Genomic DNA, 22,533 nt, shown 5'->3' with positions numbered 1-22,533 from the left:
AATTTTCCCCTCCACTAATATAATGCACACTTAGTAGGTTTCAAGTTCAGTAAAATAATACTATATCTAAGCACAATGGTATGGGTTTATACTATGCATCCATTTACCTATCTATCTATCTATCTATCCATCCATCCATCCATCCATCCATCCATCCATCCATCCCTGTCTTGTCTATCTCCAACTGTATCTATCTGTCTGTCTATCTATCTATCTATCCATCCATCCATATCTGTCTGTCTCCATCAGTCTCTCTTTCTCTATCTCCATCCATCCATCTATCCCACCTAATCTGTTTGTCCTGTCAATCTAATTTGTTTGCATCTGTCTGTCTATCCATATTTCTCTCCATCTGTATATATCTATCCATATCTATCTGTCTGTGTATGTGTCTGTCTGTCTATCTATCTGACTGTCCATCCATCCCTGTTCTATCCATCTATCTCTCTCTTATCCATCCCCCATCTAACTATCTAACTATCTATCTGTCTGTCTGTCTGTCTGTCTGTCTGTCTATCTATCTATCTATCTATCTATCTATCTATCTATCTATCTATCCATCCATCCATCCATCCATCCATCTATATCTATCTATCTATCTATCTATCTATCTATCTATCTATCTATCTATCTATCTATCCATCCATCCATCCATCCATCCATCCGTCTTGGCTAACTCCAACTGTATCTATCTGTCTGTCTGTCTGTCTGTCCGTCCGTCCGTCCATCCATCCATCCATCCATATCTGTCTGTCTGTCTGTCTGTCTCCATCAGTCTCTCTTTCTCTATCTCCATCCATCCATTCATCCCACCTAATCTGTTTGTCCTGTCAATCTAGTTTGTTTGCATCTGTCTATGCATATCTGTCTCCATCTGTATCTATCCATCCATATCTATCTGTCTGTGTATGTGTCTGTCTGTCTATCTGACTGTCCATCCATCCATCCATCCCTACTTACCTTCTCTATCCATCTCTCTCTTATCCATCCTCTATCTATCTATCTATCTATCTATCTATCTATCTATCTATCTATCTATCTATCTATCTATCTATCTATCTATCATCTATCTATCTATCTATCTATCTATCTATCTATCTATCTATCTATCTATCTATCTATCTATCTATCTATCTAATCTATCTATCTATCTATCTATCTGATAAACACTCCCAGCAATGTTTGCAGCTTACAGAAAATACAACTGGGGAAAGACAGTAGGAAAAATATTTCATGCTGTTCAAGAAAAAATTCAGCCACTGCATCTGCCGATGCCTTCAGCTACAGATGAGTTAAGCAACCTTCTGAGAGCAGCTTTTAACACTGGGGTGGAGACCACAGGAGACAAGATTACCATACAGAGTAGACAGGGCTACACGGCGCAGGAGACAGGAGCTGGGAATTCCCCACTTCTGCTACACCGGGAGGGCTGAAATTAGTTGTTTGATTTTTGATTGTGCTATATGTCTATTTTAGGCCAGCAAGTACAGTTTTGGTTGAGTCTCTGGCTCAAAAGACCTTCCCTTTTCCATCTGAAAGTCCATCTTTGTCAGAAATGATGGCTTACCCTCCAATAGGAAGCCAAAACCCAGCGTTGCACAGCATGACTTCATGCCAGCTGTGACTCCAGATTTATCGATCCTTCTCAGATCTTTCCTTTCCGAGGCCTCCAAACTGGCAGCCAGATCTACGGTCTTCCATAATTTAAGACCTTCTTCTTCCCTCCCTGGCATCACCTCGCTTACTTCACTGGGGTGTGTGTGTGTGTGTGAGGGTCAAAGCCAATAAAAGAAAGGGATGGTCTTCTCTGCTAAATCCCAGGGCTTCATCAAAGGTTCAGGCTCTCCAGAAACCCTGGGAGAGAAACAGAGAGCCTTTCTTCGCAAAAAGAGTGATTTACCGGCGGTGCCGGAATGAGAAGGAAAAAAAAGGGAGCACACAAAACACACACCACAAACACACAAAGGATGTTTAGAAGCTGATAACCAAACTCCCTGGCAATGCATTTTCCTTGGCTGGATGTCAGCCTCGTTGAATATTATCGACTCAAAAGGAAGCAGGCGCAACCTAATAAGGTAAGAGGCTAATCCGTCAGAGCGGAGGTGTTTCAATCTTCCAAAAGCTTTCTCTTCGCACGTACAAGGGCCTTACGGAAGGAAGAAGCCCTCAATGTTGGCTTAACGCTCTTAAGGCCTGAAAGATAATGCCTGGGTAATAGTCTTGTCATTCTCGGCTTCCGCTTAAATCCCAGAACTGCCAAGATTGTAAAGCACGGTAATCTTTAGGTGACACCTGTTAAGGCTACATCTCCAGGAAGCTTGGCCGTCACAAGCCAGGATGCACCTCCTGTTGTGTTGCTAGAAGCTTCAGGACCAGTTTCCTGGCAAGGGCTTCTGATTCATCTAGAATCCAGGTTTTGATAGGCGGCCTTATTGCCTGGATGCTTTCAGCTGGCTGTTTGGAAAAAGAGCCCCAAGCCATCTTGGGGACTTGTTTGACGAATGGGCAGTTTCTTTTAAAAGTTTGATATAGCACGGTTTTATGCCCAAAAGCAGACAGAGAGAATAGTTCTCTGTCCTGCTTAAAGGACGGTCATGATTGCCCATTGAAATCAACCGGCATGACGTCCTAAACACAGGCAGTTCTCAACTTATGACTAAAATGGAGCCCAACATTTCTGTTAAGTGAGACATTTGTTAAAGTGAGTTTTGCTCCCTTTTTACGACCCTTTTTTTTGGCCGCAGTTTGCTAGGTGAATAATGATGATGATGATGATGATGATGATGACGACGACAACAACAACAACAAAAACAACAACAACAACAACAACAACAACAATAATAATAATAATAATAATAATAATAATAATAATAATAATAATAATAATAATAATAATAATAATAATAATGTTGGAAGGGACCTTGGAGGTCATCTAGTCCAACCCCCTGCTCAGGCAGGAAACCTAATACCATTTCGGACAAATGGCTGTCCAGTCTCTTCTTAAAAACCTCCAGTATTGGAGCATTCACCGCTTCTGGAGGCAGGTTGTTCCACTGGTTAATTGTTCTCACTGTCAGGAAGTTTCTCCTTAGTTCTAGGTTGCTTCTCTCCTTGATTAGTTTCCATCCGTTGCTTCTTGTCCTGCTTTCAGGCACTTTGGAGAATAGCTTGCTGCAGTTGTTAAGTTAGTGACACACTTGTTAAGGGAATCTGGGTTTGTCGTCTCAAGGTCACAACAGGCCATCGCACGAACCCCGGACTCTGCAACCATCATAAATATGAGTCAGCTGCCAAGCTTCTAAAGGCTGATCACAGGTGACCCTGCAGATGCCGCAAGAGCCGTAAATGTGAATAACAGTCTTTAGTCCCTTTTTTCATGCCGTCGTAATTTCGAACGCTCACTAAGTGAACTGTTGTAAGTCAAGGACTATTTGTAAATCATGTCTGTATTCAGCGCTTAATTCACCGACGGAAACTCAAGCAAGGCCCGTTGGCATCAAAGGAAAGGAGACACAGATTTGAAGTGTCTAATAACCACAGCCGGTCCTTGACTTGCGACAGTCCATTTAGTAACCCTTCAAAATTACAACGGGCACGGGAAAAAACAGTGACATATGACCTTTTTTTCACATGCACAACCATTGCAGCCTCCCCACGGTCACGTGATCAAAATCCGGAGGCTTGGCGACTCATATTTATGACGGTCGCAGTGTCCTGGGGTGACGTGAGTTTTGATCATGTGATCGAGGGGGGGGAGGCTGGAAAGGTCGTAAGTATGAAAAATGGTCGTAAGTCGCTTTTTTTTAGCACCATCATAACTTTGAACCGTTCTTCCATGAACGTTGTCTAAGAAACAGCAGTGGCATGATGCGATGGGAGGAACAATCACGTTATATCAACGTGTGTGTATTGTCGTGGGTGGCGGGGATGTGTGTGGGTTATTATTTTATTCTTTTTCTTCTTCTTTTTATTTTTTTATAGGATGCTTTTATATCCAGGTAAAGTCGCCTTGAGTCGCCTTGCGCAAGTAGGCAGCAATGTACATTCTCTAAAATAAAATAAAAATAAAAAATGAATAGAACACCTGGCCCAAGAGGTGAGAAATGCTTTGGCGCCAAGTCCCCGCTTCTCAGTATATTGAGTTTCAACGCCTACTCCAGACCATAATTTGCACAAACGGCTACGAAAAACAAATAGAAATAAAGAAAACGAAAACAGAAGAGCAGAAAACAGGGAAAAAAAGCAATGGAAAAATATTCTTTCCCATTTTCCTCAATAATAATAATAATAATAATAATAATAATAATAATAATAATAATAATAATAATAATAATAATAATAATAATAATAATAAAAGGCAGCCTTACTAGAAACTGCTTCCATCCTGCGACAAGATCTATAATACCATCAAACATCCACATCTGCCTATCCCAGGTCCTTGGGAAGGACTCGATAGGTAGACAAAATGCCAAATCCAGTCTGAACATCTGGCTGACTGTGCGATGATCAATAATAATAATAATAATAATAATAATAATAATAATAATAATAATAATAATAATAATAATAATAAGAAGAAGAAGAAGAAGAAGAAGAAGAAGAAGAAGAAGAAGAAGAAGAAGAAGAAGAAGAAGAAGAAGAAGTAGTAGTTGGAAGGGACCTTGGAGGTCATCTAGTCCAACCCCCTGCTCAGGCAGGAAACCCTATACCATTTCAGACAAATGGCTGTCCAGTCTCTTCTTAAAAACCTCCAGTGTTGGAGCATTCACCGCTTCTGGAGGCAGGTTGTTCCACTGGTTAATTGTTCCAACTGTCAGGAAGTTTCTCCTTAGTTCTAGGTTGCTTATAATCAAACCTCTCTCTCATAGACTGGATTATACAGTAACTTCTTTTTTTCTACAAACCGCTTTTTTCTAACCATCAAAATCGTAAGTCATAAAATCATCTTTTTTTTACATTTTTTTTTAAAAAATTAATCCTCCAAAGGGATTTCTGGTCGTTGATGAATTCCACAGTGACCTTTCCTTAATCAAACAAATCAGTTTTCATGGGGGGAAAAGTTTATATCGATGTTAACTGTCATTCTCAGAGGTTAATGAACATAAAGGCACTATCCGTGCAAGCTAAGTATGGCCTTGGTCGACTGCTATAAGGTGCACTGGATTTTATAGGACAGGTTAATCCTCAACTTACAACAGCTTGCTTAGTGACCGTTGAAGTTACGACAGCATTGAAAAAAAGGGACTCGTGGCTTTTTCACACTTACGACCGTCGCAGCCTCCCCGCGGTCACGCGATCAAAATTCAGACACATGGCAACGGATTCACATTTTATGACCCTTGCAGTCTCCCGGGATCGTGTGATCTCCTTTTGCAGCCTTCTGACGAAGTCAATGGGGAAGGCAGTTTCACTTAACAACCGTGTTACTACACAATGCAGTGATTTCCCGAACAACGGTGGCAAGGAACGGTCGAAAAATGGAGCAAAACCGTTGACAAGCAAAGCCAGATTGTAACAAACGGGTTACTAACTTAACAACTGCAGTGATTCACTTAACAACTTGGGGCAAGGAAAAGTCGAAAAACGGGACAAAGCTTCCCTAACAACTCTCTCGCTTTGGGCTCAATTATGGACGTAAGCTGAGGACTACTGTGTAGCAAGGATTTCTACATTAAACTGAATTACGGAGGACTCTGCTGCTAATTTTTCAACAGGGTGATTATCCCTCTGTCCTATATATTAAGGATTGGAAAGCAGAGAATTATAGCCCTTCTTCTCAGCCTGAAGTTGTTTCATACATTTTCCTAACAGACTTTGAGACCAGGAGTCACCCATGCCCTTAAAAGGAAGGCGTTAGACTTGCATCCCCATGAAGAATTCAGGGTTTGAAAAGGAGAATGAATTGAGTCTCGTGTGCCCTCCACCGAGTAAGCAGGAAGCAAATCAGACATCTGTCTTGCTCTTCCATGCTTGACAAGTCCCTTCAAAATGGGAGATCTAGCACGTATCCTTCTTAGCGGGACCCTGACAAATAAACAGCCATGGGAAAAATGCAGAGTCCCACACACTTGACACAGTAATCCCCTTCCGGTGTGGGCAGTCCTTTCTACACTGGCAATTCACGGACGTTGACATTTGAATATGTGTGTTCACATTTTGGCCCTTCCGTCTTCCAGCAGGTTCTCGATCCGCCCCGCAGAAGGAAAATAAGCAAAGAATAAAACATTTCTCTTCTAACTTCGGGTTAGCTGATCCGGAGCAAGAGAGCGCTGCACAAATTTGGGGGTGGTGGGGATGGTTTTCAAGCAGTGTCAAAAGCGCAAAGATGTTTAAATTCTGGCCACATCTACAGGTGGTCTTCAGGCAGAAGATGAGAAATTAAGGCAAAGGCTTTGAAACACGGGTCTATTGCAGAAAAGCAAATGCTCAGATTGGATGTGCTTTTTCAAAATATATTTGCAGTCCGCCAGCAGGAAGCTCACTCAGCATTCTCAAAAAACAACGCCACCCCCCCCCAAACGGGCTATTTATTCCTTTTATTTTTAAAGAAACATCCTTATCAGTTGAACGACAAGAGAAAGAGATTTTAACAAGCTGAGATTACCTTGTCCTGCCCCCATGGCGGTATTGCCATGCTCATACATATCTCACAGGCCACCTTTGATCCTGTTTTGAAAGCTGACATACATTCCAGATGCAAAGGAAGCATCTGCATTGAATTGATGCAACCCACAATTCAAAAAAAGCGGGGGGAAAAACCCTCTCAAGTTCCACCTTGTCTGCCAAGATTTTTTATTTTTATTTTTTTTTGGAGCCCTACACACAAAAAAAAATAAATCACGCATCGCTAATTTTCGCACCCTAGTGTTCAAGACAAAACTCTTTGCGCACACACGAACTAACCTGCATACAAAATTATCAGCAAGCAACTTTGTCCCTCCTTTGGGATTTTATTCCTTTCAGATGTATCAAGTAAGGCTGAAATCTCAAACCAACAAACGATTCCAGCAGGCCCGGACAATTTCTCAAATCATAATTTGGACTTTCTTCAAGAGACGGCGTTAATACGAGTTAATACACGAGCAAAACTTGCCTGCTGACCAGTGTTTTATTCTCTGGGCACTTATTTGAAAATTTCAGGGAAAAGCAAGGGAAGAGGGGAAAAAAATCTATTTAAACAAGTGCCTGGCCCAAGTGCCCAGTTGAAGTGTAATCATAATAATGCAGATTTTTACACATCTTCTTTTTTTTTTTTTAAAAAAAGCATTCATTCATTTATTCACCTGCTCTAAAGATAACTTGGCAATGACTTCCATCGACAACCTCTGTTTCTGTTCTGTTCTGCCTAGATTGACTAGGCAGTCCGCAAAGATGAAAGAAAACAAGCAAACTACTCGTTTCTCCCAACGTTTCAACTAGTAAGTAAAAACACACAAACAGGAGGGACGGAAAAAACAAACAAACCCACACCAATAAGGCAGAAAATCTTTCCATCTTTCACTGTTGTTAAGCAGTTTTAGAATTCCTTCCTTCTCCCCCCTCCGGAAAGGGGAAAATGTATTTCTCCATCTCTCTATTTTCTTTCCTACTTCCACTCCTCCCTGGCGTGCCTCTCCTTCACCCACTCTTCCTCCTTTCAACCTTTCCCGCCCTCACACCCCACCGCCAGGCATTAAAAAATAAAATCGTATCAGGTATTAAAAGATAATGATAATAAGAATAATAATCAAACCACCAGATAGACAGGGATACCGTCGCTGGTCCACTCACCTGTTTGAGTTCGGCAGGCATGGATGCAATCCGGGGAGGGAGGGAGGGTCTCCTTCGTGGCTTTTTTTTTGCAATAAATAAATAAATACCCCCCCCTTTTAAAGTCCCCCCCCAATGAATTCAGTCTGCAGGCAGGGTGTTGGGAGGAGAAACGTGGGGGGGAAGAGAGGAAGGGGAGGAGAGGAGAGGGGAGGGTCAGCCCCCGGCAGCTGAGCGCTTCCGACAATCTCAGCTTTTCACTGCCTGCCTCTCTCTCTGTGTGTTTGCAGTGGAGAGGGAGGGAGGGAGGACCGATCGGAGGGAGAAGAGAAGGCCAGGGGAGGGGAGGGGAAGGAGAAGAGGAGGAGGAGGAGGAGAAGAGGAGGAGGAGGAGGAGGAGGAGGAGGAGGAGGAGGAAGAGGAGGGTGGGGGTCCTTTTCTTGGCTGCCCCTGCCTTGCTTTGTGCCAGAGGTGGGCCCCAGTTGTGGGACCGTTGCGGGCCAGGGGGGCCTGGCCTTCCGGATGGACGGAGAGAGGGAGGAGGAGGATATGGGGACTGAGCAAAGTCTATTTGCTGCCAGGGGTGGGGTGGGGAGCCAGCCCCCAAACTGACAGGCGCAGCTGGTGGCTTGCAAGCCAGCCTCCAGCCAACACCAGCCAGCCCGAGGTAGCTGGGGCACTCGCTCGGCAGGGCCGCGGAAAGCTGAGACCAACCCAAAATCCTATCTTTTCCTTCCTTCCTTCCTTCCTTCCTTCCTTCCTTCTCTTTCTTTCTTTCTTTCTTTCTTTCTTTCTTTCTTTCTTTCTTTCTTTCTCTTTCTTTCTTTCTTTCTTTCTTTCTTTCCTTCCTTCCTTCCTTCCCTTTCTTTCTTTCTTTCTTTCTTTCTTTCTTTTCCTTCCTTCCCCCCCTCTCTCTCCCCCTCCCCTTTCCTCCTTTCTCGTTTTCCGAGAGGAAGGCCCTGTAAGGACAAGCCGTGGGTGGGAATGGAGACTTGGCGGTCAAGCTCTTGAAACTTCTCACTAGTTTTGTTTTGTTTTCCCCACATGGCTGAGAAGGCCACGTTGGCCCGCCTCCATTGTTTTGTTTGTTTTTTTTACAAATAGCTCGAGGTGGGGAATGTAGGCAGCGCAACTGCCTACTGCGACTTTCACCCACAACGACAACCCTGTGAGGTGGTCGGGGAAGAAAGAGAGGGTCTGGCCTGAAGTCACCCAGTCATCTGTCAGGCCTAAGGTGGGACTAGAACTCACCGTCTCCTGGTGATTGGCCCAAAGTCACCCAGCCGGCTTTCGTGCCTAAGGCACGACTAGAACTCAGAATCTCCTAGCGATTTGCCAAAAGTCACCCAGCCAGTTTTGATGACTAAGGTGAGACTAGAACGCATTTTTATTACTCTTTTATGACTCGTGGACTTCAAACTCCTGAATTCCTGAGCCAGCATGGGGGAACTATGGTCCCCTCATGACTCATGGACTTCAACTCCCAGAATTCCTGAGCCAGCATGGGGGAACTATGGTCCCCTCATGACTCGTGGACTTCAACTCCCAGAATTCCTGAGCCAGCATGGCTCAGCTTGGAAACCTCTCCCTTTCCCCTCAGCATGGCTGGCTCAGGAATTCTGGGAGTTGAAGTCCACGAGTCAGAAAAGAACCAAGGTTGCCTACCCCTGCCCTAGACCAAACTGGCTTTGATTAGGATGAGAAATGCGAATTGTAATCAATCAAACAATCAATCTGGAATATCCTAGCCTTCCTCTGGATTGGAAATAATCCAGAATGGTGAATGGGACAATCCTCCTCCTCCTCCTCTTCTTCTTTCTCCATTATTATGAAAACATCTTCTCCTTCTTTTCTTTCTCCATTATTGTGAAAACATCTCCTCTTCCTCCTCCTCCTCCTTCCTATGAATATAGTTTTATTAGCTCACCCAAAACCCAACATTGGAGAAACCGAACATTCCAGACGTTCCTCATTTAAGCAGTAAAATAGTCAGCTGTATTTACAGCTGGCTCCTCTGACTTTTCAAAAACAATTCCCCAATATTTGCTGTCATGTTTCTCTATTAATTTCCAAAAGGCAGGTTGTGATTGAATACCAGGAAATACGAAGATGACGTTTAGGTTGATGAAGATGAAGGATTCTCCTCCCCAGAGCCTTTAAGTAAAAACTACGTTTTCCTCAAGTTCTCCTGCGCTCGAAAACTTTTAAATAAAAAAAAATAAAGAATTAAAGGAATGCACAGTTCTGGATGGTTTTTTTTTTACTTCTCTCTTTCCTGTATTCTGTAATGCACTGGGATAGCTTCCAGATCATTGGATTCAAGTCCTTAGCTGGTTCCTTCTTCAGATGTAATCTATTCAGATGCTTTTGCTTAACTTTAAAAGGTGCGCCTGCTTGAATGGTTTTATGAAGCTTTTAATTACTATTAGTGCAAGTTCTTATAACAATTGCAAGGACCGAAGCTTTAGGGAGGCAAGGCCGTCTCAATTTCAACACCGCAAGCTGCTACAAAACCACACCTCATCCATTAAAGCAAAGGATTTCTGTTTAGCACTATAGGTGCTAAACTATAGAATGTCCATTTTTAAGCAAGGCAGTTGTTAAATCAGGGGTCTTCAAACCTGGCCCTTTTATGACTATAATAATAGTAAAGTTGGAAGGGACCTTGGAGGTCATCTAGCCCAACCCCCTGCTCAGGCAGGAAACTGGTGGACTTCAACTCCTAGAATTCCTCAGCCAGGCACGCTGAGGGGAAAGGGAGAGGTTTCCAAGCTGAGCCATGTTGGCTGAGGAATTCTGGGAGTTGAAGTCCACAAGTCATAAAAGGGCCACGTTTGAAGACCCCTGGTCTGGATCCAAGCCTGCAGTATCATCAAAATGGCCGTCTGAGGAATTCTGGGAGTTGAAGTCCAGCAGTCATAAAAGGGGGGGCAAGTTTGAAGACCCCTGTGCTAAATGAATCCGACTTCCCCCATTGACTTTGCTTGCCAGACAAGAGCTGGGAATGTCACAAATGGTGACCTCCCAGGACCCCGGGATGCTGCAACCATGATCAATACATACTGGTTGCCAAGTGCCCAAATCTGAATCATGTCGCCGTGGCAATGGTGCCACGGTTGTAAGTCTGAGGACTGGCTGTAAGTCAGTTGTTTTCAGTGCTGATGAAGCAGTCGTCAAATGAGTTTTTGTAAACGGAGGACTGTAGGGGCTTCTTCTGATTATAGGCAATATTTATTGATATACATGCTTATACATGCTGTTTGGAATGCCCCTTTATGCAACAGTACAGGTAGTCCTCGTCTTAAAACACTTTGTTTAGTGACCGTTCACAGTTACGACAGCACTGGGAAAAGCGACTTAGAACTGTTTTTCACACTTACGACCGTTGCAGCATCCCCAGGGTCACGAGATCAAAATTCAGATGCTTGGCAACTGACTCGTATTTATAACCGTTGCAATGTCCCAGGGTTGTGTGATTCTCCTTTTGTGACCTTCTGACAAGTGGAGAAGCCAGAGTCATTTAACGACCGTGTTACTCACTTAACAACTGCAGTGATTCACTTAACAACTATGGCAAGGAAGGTCGTAAAATGGGCAAAACCCCGCTTAACATGGGACATCAACACAGGAAATAAAACGGCAGAATTAAACAAAAGCAGATCGTTCGATTAACTTTCCAAGTGTTCCTCACCGCGCCACCCTATAACATGAAATTAAAAAATATATAATTAAGAGATGATAATATCCCTGTCAATGCCAAGGGAAATTAAAAAATATATTTCCCCGGCAGAAACACAAGGATTACTTTAGGTAGCTTGATTTGCGGAAAATATTCTATAGCTGAAGGACCATTATCAAAGATTTATTATATTAATCATTTAAAACTGACTCCCACCCCAGAAATGTCTCTAAATCAGGGAACAGCCTGCGGGATAAACATCGATAAACATAAGATCCAGCAAGTACAAATTGCACAAAGAAAATGCCTCTCATCTTGCCATCGGAAGTGGTGGTCTCCTGCTTGGGTGGGGGGTTGGACTAGATGACCTATAAGGCCCCTTCCAACTCTGTTGTCCTAATTCTCATTCAATTATTAGCCAGCGTTTTAAGCAATCTTTGGTTTGGTTACTCATTCACCCCCCAGATCGGAGCTTTCTGCTTGTTTTAGCAAACTCTCCAACTTTGTGGAACTACACCTCACATCCTTATTCAACCATCTTGGTCTGTACAGGTAGTCCTCAATTTACGACCACAATGGAGCCCAAAATTTATGCTTGCTAAGTGACACATTTGTTAACTGGGTTTTGCCCCATTTGACAACTTTGTTGTCAGGGGAATCACCTCAGGCGTTATATTAGTCACACGGTTTGTTAAGTGAACCTGGTTTCCCCATTGACCTTGCTCGCCAGACCGTCGTAAAAGGGGATCACGTGACCCTGAGACATCGCAACCGTCATAAATATGAGTCAGTTGCCAAGGGTCTGAGTTTTGATCACCTCATCATGGGATTGCTGCAATGGTCGTAAGGGTGAAAAATGGTTGTAAGTCACCTTTTCCAGTGCTGTTGTAATTTAAACAGTAACTAAACAAAAACGTTGTAAGACGAGGATCCCCTGTATTGGTTTGAGGAAAATATGAGTTTTAACCTAGGACAGGGGTAGGCAACCTTGGCTCTTTTATGACTCGTGGACTTCAACTCCCAGAATTCCTGAGCCAGCATGGGGGAACTATGGCCCCCTCATGACTCGTGGACTTCAATTCCCAGAATTCCTGAGCCAGCATGGGGGAACTATGGCCTCCTCATGACTTGTGGACTTCAACTCCCAGAATTCCTGAGCCAGCATAGCTCAGCTTGGAAACCTCTCCCTTTCCCCTCAGCATGGCTGGCTCAGGAATTCTGGGAGTTGAAGTCCACGAGTCCTAAAAGAGCCAAGGTTGCCTATCCCTGTCCTAGGAGATACAGAGATTGGGTGTAGCTACTTCAGAATGAAAAAAATAGCATGACATTCAAGTGGCAGGTCTTAGTTTATTGTCCATCAACTGGGCTGGGATCACGAATCAAAGTCTGATCTTGGTTTAAAAGCTTGGCTCTGACCAAGATATATAATTATATATGGTTCCTAGCTCCAAGTTCAGATTTTTAGAGTTTTAAAAAAGATGTAACTGATGCACACAAGTCCAGGGTGACTCATAGTCATTAGCATTTTGATCCACAGAACCTGCTGGGTGTGTGAATCAGAGTTTGTTTAGCCTAAGTAAACACCAACGGCTTGTTAAAATTCAGGTCGTTTGCTAGCTTGAGGAAGATTCAGGTCAACCCGCTTGCTGGTGGAACAGAAATCAATATATTGCCGGCTTCCCACATTTAAAAAAAAAAGCACCAAAAATTAAAAAAAAACCACTGCAAACTCAGTTACCTTTCGCGCATAACATTTCTCAACAAATGAAGAAAATAGATTTATAACCGGCTGAAAAAGAATAATAAATACAGAGAAGTTTTTTTTTTTTCCAGGAAGACTAGTATATCAGTTTAATTCCGAAGCTGGAGACAATGGAATTTGATTTGGCCTACTTCAATTTCCATTTCCTAAAGCAATGACTCCATATGCCTAGAGCAAATAAAAAAATAAAAAAAAAATACATGACTCTAAGTTATTTACACACTCCACTCTGTTGGGAATTTGCGTGGAGATTAACAACACCTATAGTAATTTAAACAAGAAGCAAGAGCTTTGTATCAAAGCCAGCAAAGGACGGGAGAACAACGCGGCGCATTAACCGGCAAGGCTTAGTTTTAAAAAGCTAAAGGAGAAATTAATTCTTTCCCATGAAATGTTGCAGAGATGGTAGGAGTCTTATAAAGGAGATATAGCGAAACCAAGAGATTGTTCCACCTTAGCATGCTTCCGCTAACAAGGTGATATGGAGAAATGTCTCACCTGAACATCTCAAGAGACTGACAAGTGGATTACTAAGCAGTTTTTTTCCCCCTCCGTAGGGACCTTCAAAAGTATTGGAAATTCTTGAAATTGTGCAGGCACCAAATTGCAAAAGACTGCTATAAAAATACTCTCTTCTTGTAGAAGACCTAGAAGTGGGTCATTTAACAGCACAATAGCTGGGCAACCATGTTTTCGAATGACCAAATATTCCTCTCCGGATCCTTATTCACAGTTGTTAATACATTCTTCTCCAGATGTGTTGTGATCACAACCTCCCCCCCCCCAACTACAAGATGATAGAAGTTAAAGCTTACTTAGGACCATTAATATGGCAGCTGTTGTTGGAATCCCTGGTAACATTTAATATTAATGAAAATATTTCACAAACAAGTCCATTATCTGGAACATGGATTCTGCTCATGTAACCATCAAGATAACGCATAAAACTGTCATAGGTATATAACTATACTGCTCGAACTTGGCTGATTATCAACACAGAGGTCAAGCTCCATTTCTCTTCTAACAAACCAGAAGTGTGAATCAATAAACCACCGCTGCTTGCGCTGATCACCCGTGGGAGTCCTTGGTGGTCTTTGAGTTTGGTTGCTTTCTTGCAGATGTTTCATGCCCCAACTAGGGAACAATATCAGTGCTAGTAGGACGTGGGGTTTTCTTCTGATGATGGGACCTATTTGGTAGTAAACCTCCTGCAAGAAAATCACCAAGGACTCCACAGTCCTCTTCCTCCTCCTCCTCCTCTCCGCAAACCCCACTTCCTTCTAGCACTGATGATGTTACCTAGTCGGGTCATGAAACATCCACAAGAAAACCACCAAGCTCAGAGAGCATCAAGGACTCCACAGTCGTTTTCCTCCTCCTCCTCCTCCTCCTCCTCCTCCTCCTCCTCCTCCTCCTCCTTCTTCTCCTTCTCCTTCTCCTTCTCCTCCTCCTCCTCCTCCTCTCCATAAACCCCACTTACTTCTAGCACTGATGATGTTATCTAGTCGGGTCAGGAAACATCCGCAAGAAAACCACCAAACTCAGAGAGCACCAAGGACCCCACAGCCGCCCTCCTCCTCCTCCTCCTTCTCCTCCTCTCCGCAAACCCCACTTCCTTCTAGCACTGATGATGTTATCTAGTCGGATCATGAAACATCCACAAGAAAACCACCAAGCTCAGAGATCACCAAGGACCCTTCATTCCAACCCTGAGCTGCAAATGTTTTCTTCTGTTGCTACCTGATCATCTCCCAAGCCTTGCAACCAAGCCCTCTTTGCCACCTTAAGTGCCAGCCCATCCAAAATCCAAGGAAGCAATGACCATTATATCCTCATTTTACCTGCCCACGTGATTAAAAAGATGGAAAGGGGAGGGGAAAAAAATAACTCTTTTGAGTGCACGGCAGGAAAGAGGGACGGAAAAAGGCCACCCCGTTTTAACCATTCACAGACAGGCAAATCTGGCGTGGCGGGAATCAGAGGCGAAGAGCAGGTCCTTTACCTGCAGAACCAGCTGCTGCCAAGCCGTTGCTAAGGGCTGCCCACTGCCGATGTTGCAGGCGTTTATGCGATCCGAGGGCTGGTTGGCCCGCTCGAGTTGCAGAGACACATTCCGACGTTCTTCTTCCAGGGCCCGGGTAAGCCGCTCAAAGCGAGCCTCCTGTTCTTTCACAGAAGCCAAGATGCTCGCTGCGGATCGGATGTCATAATCATCCATGGCTGGGCTCAAAAGATCTGGCCTGCTCGCTGATAGGGCAAAGGACAAAAATTAGGGCGACACGGGTGGGGAGTAAAAGGGAGAACAGGGGTGTCCGACCTTGGCAACTTTAAGACTTGTGGACTTCAGCTCGACTTGCAAGCATCCGTTTAGTGACCGCTACAACGGCATTGAACACAGTGAATTAGGACCGCTTGTCATGCTTGTGATTGCTGAAGCCTCCGCACGGTCAGTCATGTGATCAAAATTCAGACGCTTAGCAACTGGCTTGTACTCATGACAGTTGCAGTGTCCGGGGTCATGGGATCGCCTTTTGGGACCTTCTGACAAGCAAAGTCAAGGGGAGAAGCCAGATCTGCTTAACCCCCGTGCTACTGAATTTACAAGTGCAGTAATTTGCTTGGCAAGAAAAGATGTAAACTGGGGCAAAAGAATTCTGGGAGTTGAAATCCACAGGTCTTAAAAGTCGCCAAGGTTGGACACCTCTGACTTAGATGAAGCCCCCAAAGAAGGCAACTCAAAAACACTTCCAGGTTTGAATGACAGAATCTAAGAGATACTAGCCAGCCCGAAGCACACACCACGGGCGGCAAAGTGCTTGACAAACAAACAGCGAAATGCAACTGACAGGCCAAAGGAAGGATGAACGTGTTTCCATGCTTGCATGCCATTATAGTAAAAGAAAGATCAATTAAAGGTCTCTTGGCTAGGATCGGGAACGTGTGTCCACTGAGGGCTCAGCTACCTCTGATCTGACGGATGTCCAGTCTGCAGCTCTTCCTTCTGTGCGCCAAGGTCATCCTCACACACCCCTCCACACTACACATGAAAGGCCTAAGTCAGTGGTGGGTAAAGTTGGCCCCCCGGGAGCAAAATTTTCTCAAGAACCAAGAGTGGTGCGAATACAGCTAGGGAGAGGAGCGGCACGTAAATTTGACGCATGTGTACCTACGTAAAATAGAGCCCTATTTTCCTTGAGCAAGGAAATCTGTCTTCTTTCATTTCTCTTTTCCTTAAGGTGTGTTCCTGCGTAATGTGGGTGCGTGTTGTGTTCTGTATGTTTTGAGTAAACCTTGGCTGCTCCAACGAGCTTCCTTTACCACCGGCAGGCAGAAAACATTCAGTAGCCGCAGTAAATCACCGGCTTACTTGGATCATCAATCAGGCTGGGAGAGTCACCTATTCGGCTGTCTGAATGCTTTATCTAACTGATGAGCCACTGCAGATAAGTGCCCTCCTTTTTTCACTCCCCTTCTTGGGATAATACGGTCGCCCTCGGCTTAAAACAACAGTTCATTTAATGACCGTTCAAAGTCACGACGGCACTGGAAAAAGTAACTTGCGACCGTTTTTCCACGCTCGCAACTGCCGCAGCATTTCCACGGTCACGTGAATAAAATTCAGAAGCTTAGCAACTGACTCGTATTTATGACGGTTGCAGTTTCCCGGGGTCACGTGATCCCCTTTTGCGACCTTTTGACAACAAAGTCAATGGGGAAGTCAGATTCACTTCACAACCATGTTACTCGTTTAAGAACTTGCTGCGGTGGCAAAAAAAGGGGGCCAAACTCACTTAAGAAATGTCTCCGTGACATTGTGGTTGTAAATGGAGGACTGCTTGTATTATCAATTCCTGAGCAGACCCTGGTTCAAATTTCCCCTCTCTTTCAATGCTCACTGCCTGGAGTAGGGCTATTTGTTTGTTCCCTCCCGTTGTTTAACTCACGTTGTAAGTCTGTTGTGAAAAGAACATGGCGAGGAGCTATTTAAAGGAAGACGGATAATAACAGTTGTTCATTTGGAGAAAGAAATGTATTAAACTCTTCTTGGAAAGATGGATGAGACTTTTCTGTAGCAACTCGGCTAATTATTTTCTGGTTATTCATCCAGGTACAACTTTTCACTCAGTTCTTATCAGCATCATCATTAGTAACAAAATAAAGAGACGGAAAAAAACGTCAGCCACCACTAGTTAAACCTGCTGGTTACGCCGTGCTATTTATACGTTTTAACATCTTCAAAATTTGGAGTAAAGGCCAGCTTCAGTATAGGAAAGCTTTCCATTTTCTTCCATAGTCTTACCCCTCAACTATCCTTCCAGATAGTTTACGTAGCTCGACTTAACACAAGTACTTTTGATCGACAAAGAGGGCCACAAACTTATTTTGAAAAGTCGAATTCCCAGAATTCGTGGGAATCCAATTTTGGTATCAGAATTCTGTCAGTCAAAGCAAGAAAATGCGAACGTGAACCGTTCTTGGCATCTAAAGTATGTAATCTGTTGTTGCTACGTGGCAGGTGAAGAATGACAACCTTAGGTATTGCCTTATTAGTAGGCAATGAAACACTACACAGGTTTTCCTCGACTTACAACAATTTGTTTAGTGACAGTTTGAAGTTACAATAGCACCGAAAAAAGTGACATACGACCGCTGCACGTGATCTAAATTCAAATGCTTGGCAACTGGTTCCCATTTTATGACGGTCGCAGCATCCCGGGGTCACATGATCCCCTTTTGCGACAAGCAAAGTCAATAGGGGAAGCCAAATTCACTTAACAAACGTGGAACAAGCGGTTCCCTTAACAGCTGGGGCAAGAACGGAGGTAAATGGGCGCCAAATTCTCTTAACTGTCTCACTTAACAATGGACATTTTGGGTTCAATTGTGGTTATAAGTCGAGGATTACCTGCAATTCAATCTGCGCCGATCCCATGTAGCATTCCAGGACATGCGACATTCCCCTCATGCAATTTTGGAAAAACGTGCATTGAGGGAAAAAAACAAAATAAAATACACACCTAAGAAGGTTTAGGAAGCTCTTTTATGTTAAGAAGGTTGGGACATCAGACATTAATCTCTAGAGGAAGTGAAGCCACAGACAACCGTAAGCAGAAAAAGCTGTAAAGAAAAAGAGAGGAAGAGAGAGAGAGACAGAGAGAGAGAAAGAAGAGAGATTAGTTGACAAAGTGTTAGTAAGTCTACCCGCAGTTGTTTCCAGACATTTTCTTTCACCAAAGAAGATTCACAGCGTACAGAGAAGAAAATGAACAAAAGCAATTGAATACAAGGAGTTTAGAATATCTCAGAAACTTTGAAAATGTATGGACTCCTAGTGATTGGCTCAAAGTCACCCAGTCAGCTTTCAGGACTAAGCAAGACTAGAACTCACCATCTCCTAGTGATTGGCCCAAAGTCACCCAGCTCGTTTTCATGGCTAAAGCAGGACTTGAACTGACAGTCTCCTGCTTTCTAGCCTGGTGTCTTAACTACTAAAATAGAATAGAGCTGGAAGGGACCTTAGAGGTCTTCTAGTCCAGCCCCCTGCGCGAGCAGGAGACCCTATACCATTTCAGACAAGTGACTCTCCAGTCTCTTCTTAAAAATTTCCAGTGATGGAGCACCCACAATTTCTGAAGGCAAGCTGTTCCACTGGTTAATTGTCCTCACTCTTAGGAATTTTCTCCTTAACTCCAGGTTGCTTCTCTCTTTGGTCAGTTTCCAACCATTGTTTCTCGTCCTTCCATCTGGCACTTTGGAGATTAATTTGAACCCCTCTTCCTTGGGACAGCCCCTCAAATACTTGAATATGCTATCATGTCTCCCCTATTTCTTCTTTTCTTTAGACTAGCCAAACTCAAGTCCCTCAGCCGTTCTTCACACGTTTTAGTCTCCAGGCCTTGGATCAACTTAGTTGCTCTTCTCTGAACTTTTTCCAAACTCTCAACATCTTTTTTGTGATATGGTGACCAAAACTGGCTGCAGTATTCCAGGTCTGGTCTTACTAGGGTTTTTATAAAGCGGTACTAATACCTTGCCTAATCTTGATTCTATGTCTCTGTTTATACAACCCAACTAGACCAACTAGGCCAAACTGGCTTCCTATATTGGGTTTTTTATATATATATATATTGAGTTTTTTTTCCCCTACTACATTATCATAAACATCTTGAGAACTTAGAACTGGTTTAGAACTTAGAGGAAAGCCTTTTGTTTGTCTTCTGTAGAGATTTAGCGATTCCTCTGGGTGATACCATCGGATCTGATTTGTTTCTCCAGAGCCCTGTTTCAGCTGAGTGAACTATCAAGGCCGTAATTATTACATATTCTTCTGCAAGTGTGTTTTTGCAAAGTCCAGCACAATCCCATTTCCAAGCTAAGCCTTTCTCTTCTGCTCCAAGCAGAGATGTTTCTTTGCTTCCACAGCCTTTTGCTCTCATTCCTGCTCTAATTTGGCTGATTATCAACAATCCCACACCAATGAAAAGCGGCGAACAAAAGATGGCAATTTCTATGCAGACACAGAGAGACAGTCACAGTGTGCTGATGTCAGAAGAAAGAAGGGGAGGAAAAAAGGATCAGGGAAAAGGTTTTGTTTAAGGTAGACACATACCCACACTCGCACCCCAAAGTAATCTGCGAAACAAAGAGTTCAGCCAAGGAAAGATTGAAAAGGGAGGAAACGTGGATGAAAAAAAAATATAAAGGGGGAAATATTCCCCAATTCGATGCCCGCTTGTGGGGAAAAAAAAGGTCTGGAGTTATTTTTAATTTCAACTGCATAAGTTAGTCCATGAAATTTATCCCTCGGCAGAAATAAACACAATAAACAGAAGCGGGGGGGAAAAACACACATTTTGGTTGCAGATTATAACAGCTGATCTTATGGAGAGACAAAAAAAAATATAGAGGTCACAGCAAAGAGATAAGTTAAGATAGAGACCAGAAATGTACAGTTGTATATAGATATATTATATGTAATTAATGTACAATATGGACTGAGATGTCAGTCAAAGACGATTTACCATGTTCAATGTTTTTAATCTTTTTTTTCCTTTGTACCCAATAAAAACTTAAAAACAAAACAAAAAACAGCCGATCTTAGAAATGAAAGCATCTCTGATGGCTTCTTGGTGGGTTCCATCTGCTAAAATTTAATCTTCACAACGACAAGAAAACTAGGGATCCCATCGCGTTTTCAACTTAACTATTTCCTTAATAAACGTCACTTGGCAAGAACAAGAGAGAAATAAGATGATTCGTGGAGAAATTACATTCATTTAACAAACTGGTGGCTTGGGTGAGTTGTATTCCCCCCCCCCACCCTGTTTCTTGAAGTATCTGCAGAAGGTCTACTGGTGGCCTTGGGAAGCTGGTATCAAATCAATTTGCCAAGGTGTATAGAAAGGGGGGGGACTGTTTTACTCTCTATATAGGTGGGCCTTTATTTAAATCATTCTTGACCTCAGCGTGTTCTTCCTTCACTAGGTTTTTTTTTCTTTCAAGGCCAAATGAAGTTAAATCTGGTGGGGGCTGAGATAGGTCTCTTTTCCACACAGTAGTGGGCTCATGATGTTACCTAGTTGAGTTATGAAACATCTGCCAGGCAACAACCAAGCTCAGATAGCACCAAGGACCCCACAGTCCTCCTCCTCCTCCAGTCTACAAAACCCACTCCGTTCTAGCACTGATGATGTTACCTAGTTGGGTAATAAAATGTCTGTAAGAAAACCATCAGGGTCATAGATCACCAAAACCTCCTCCTCTTATTCTTCTCCTGCCTCCACTCCGCAAGCCCTACTCCCTTCTAGCATTGATATTACCTAGTTGGGTAAGGAAATATCTTTAAGAAAACAATGAAGCTCAGAGAACATCAAGAATACCACTGTTCATCCCTGAATTAACACAAAAACTCTTCATCAAATGGTCTCTTTGCCTGCAAGACACAGGAAGAAATATTCTCGGTGTTTCCATCGTTGTTAATAAACATTGTGATATTTCCCAATAAACCTTAGAGAACATTCTCTTGACCAATTAACCAGTATATGCATGAATTGAATCCTGATTTAAAAACAAAAAAAAAATTCCAATCAGCAAGAATGAAGACGGGCTTACTTAAGTACTAAAGCATCCCCATTCCCATCCTCAATGCAGATCAGTCTTATTCAATTTATAAAGAAAGATCTCCATCCAGTCCAGCGCGCTATCTGAAGCAACTAAAACCACTTAGCATCAGCAAGGTTTACTGAATTCCATCGCAAATCATCAACTCTCATAAATGTTTACCGAGCTATCCATAAAACCAAGAACAAATGTTTGCTTGGCTCCATTTCTGAACAGCCCAGAATAGTGTGGATTAGGCATACAGTAAATCAAATTCTGCCCTGTCAATCTTTTCTACGCAAAACGTGTCCACATGCTAAAACATTCTCGGCAACAAGACATAATATCCGGATTGGAATGGACCTTCTCTCTCCTGAGGACCCACCTCCTCACCCCATTCCATGACAATAAATTTTGTTTAAACGTAAAGGAAGCCTTCCTGACAACAAGATTGGAACAGTCCACCTATAGGACCTCTGCAGGTCTTCAGAAAAGGATGGATAGTCAATTCTTGGAGATCATTTAATTGGTCTCCCTGGACGTTCCAGGGAGGTGAACCAAAACCGTCCTTTCCAACTCTAAAATTCATTCCACGCTCATTCCCAAGTAAAGATTTTCTCCCATTCAGCCAACTTTTTTCAAAGTTGGATCTTCTCCACCAAAACAGACGTTCCACCACCGTGAGAACATTCCTCCACAGGCAGACCAAGCATGCTTTCATTTCTTGTCCATTTCTCCAACTCTGGAACCTTTAGGGCTTCATCCTTCCAAAATTGCATATCAATATATGTATCTCTCTGTGTATGTGTATGTGTATGTGTATGTGTATGTGTATATATCTGTATAATTTCCATCCTGGGATTTCTGGAACATTGGGAAGATTGAACTTCGGGGGTAACAAAGCTCTAAATAAAACCAGAGCAGAACACACAGGCGTCTGTATGCAGAGTTAAGAGACAAAATTCTGTGTGGGCTCCATAACAGATGTGTCAAAGACACATACCAAGATGAGGAATTAATTGATACTATAAATAGCCATGTGCGAGCTTTAGGAACACAAAGGGCTTAATATACTTATCTACAGCCAGAATCTGGCTACAGTTAATTGCCGAGGTGAACTTGAATGCTAAGAAAATCCTCCACCAGAGGACAAGGAACAAGAGATTGAAAAAGGGGGTAATTTAAGTCAATCTGATCATTTGATTCTAAGTCACTGGGAAAGGTCCCTCCATTTACCTCAGAA

General features: G+C 43.1%; 1 protein-coding gene across 1 annotated transcript in view; it reads right to left on the bottom strand.

Moving 5' to 3' along the window:
* Positions 1-15,408, bottom strand: part of LOC107299280 (armadillo repeat protein deleted in velo-cardio-facial syndrome homolog) — a gene marked incomplete at its 3' end in the record, with an annotated part of 85,289 nt that extends 69,881 nt beyond the window's left edge. The window contains exon 1 of the mRNA XM_015828642.1: positions 15,193-15,408. Within this exon, the coding sequence (XP_015684128.1) occupies positions 15,193-15,408 (216 nt within the window). The remainder of the gene's footprint in view (positions 1-15,192) is intronic.
* Between the last annotated feature and the right edge of the window lie 7,125 nt (positions 15,409-22,533).

Source organism: Protobothrops mucrosquamatus, unplaced genomic scaffold (genome assembly GCF_001527695.2).
Source record: "Protobothrops mucrosquamatus isolate PMUCROS unplaced genomic scaffold, P.Mucros_1.0 scaffold4752, whole genome shotgun sequence".
Classification (NCBI taxonomy): domain Eukaryota; kingdom Metazoa; phylum Chordata; class Lepidosauria; order Squamata; family Viperidae; genus Protobothrops; species Protobothrops mucrosquamatus.
The sequence above is the reverse complement of the archived record's forward strand: the minus strand, read 5'-3'. Positions and strand labels throughout refer to the sequence as shown.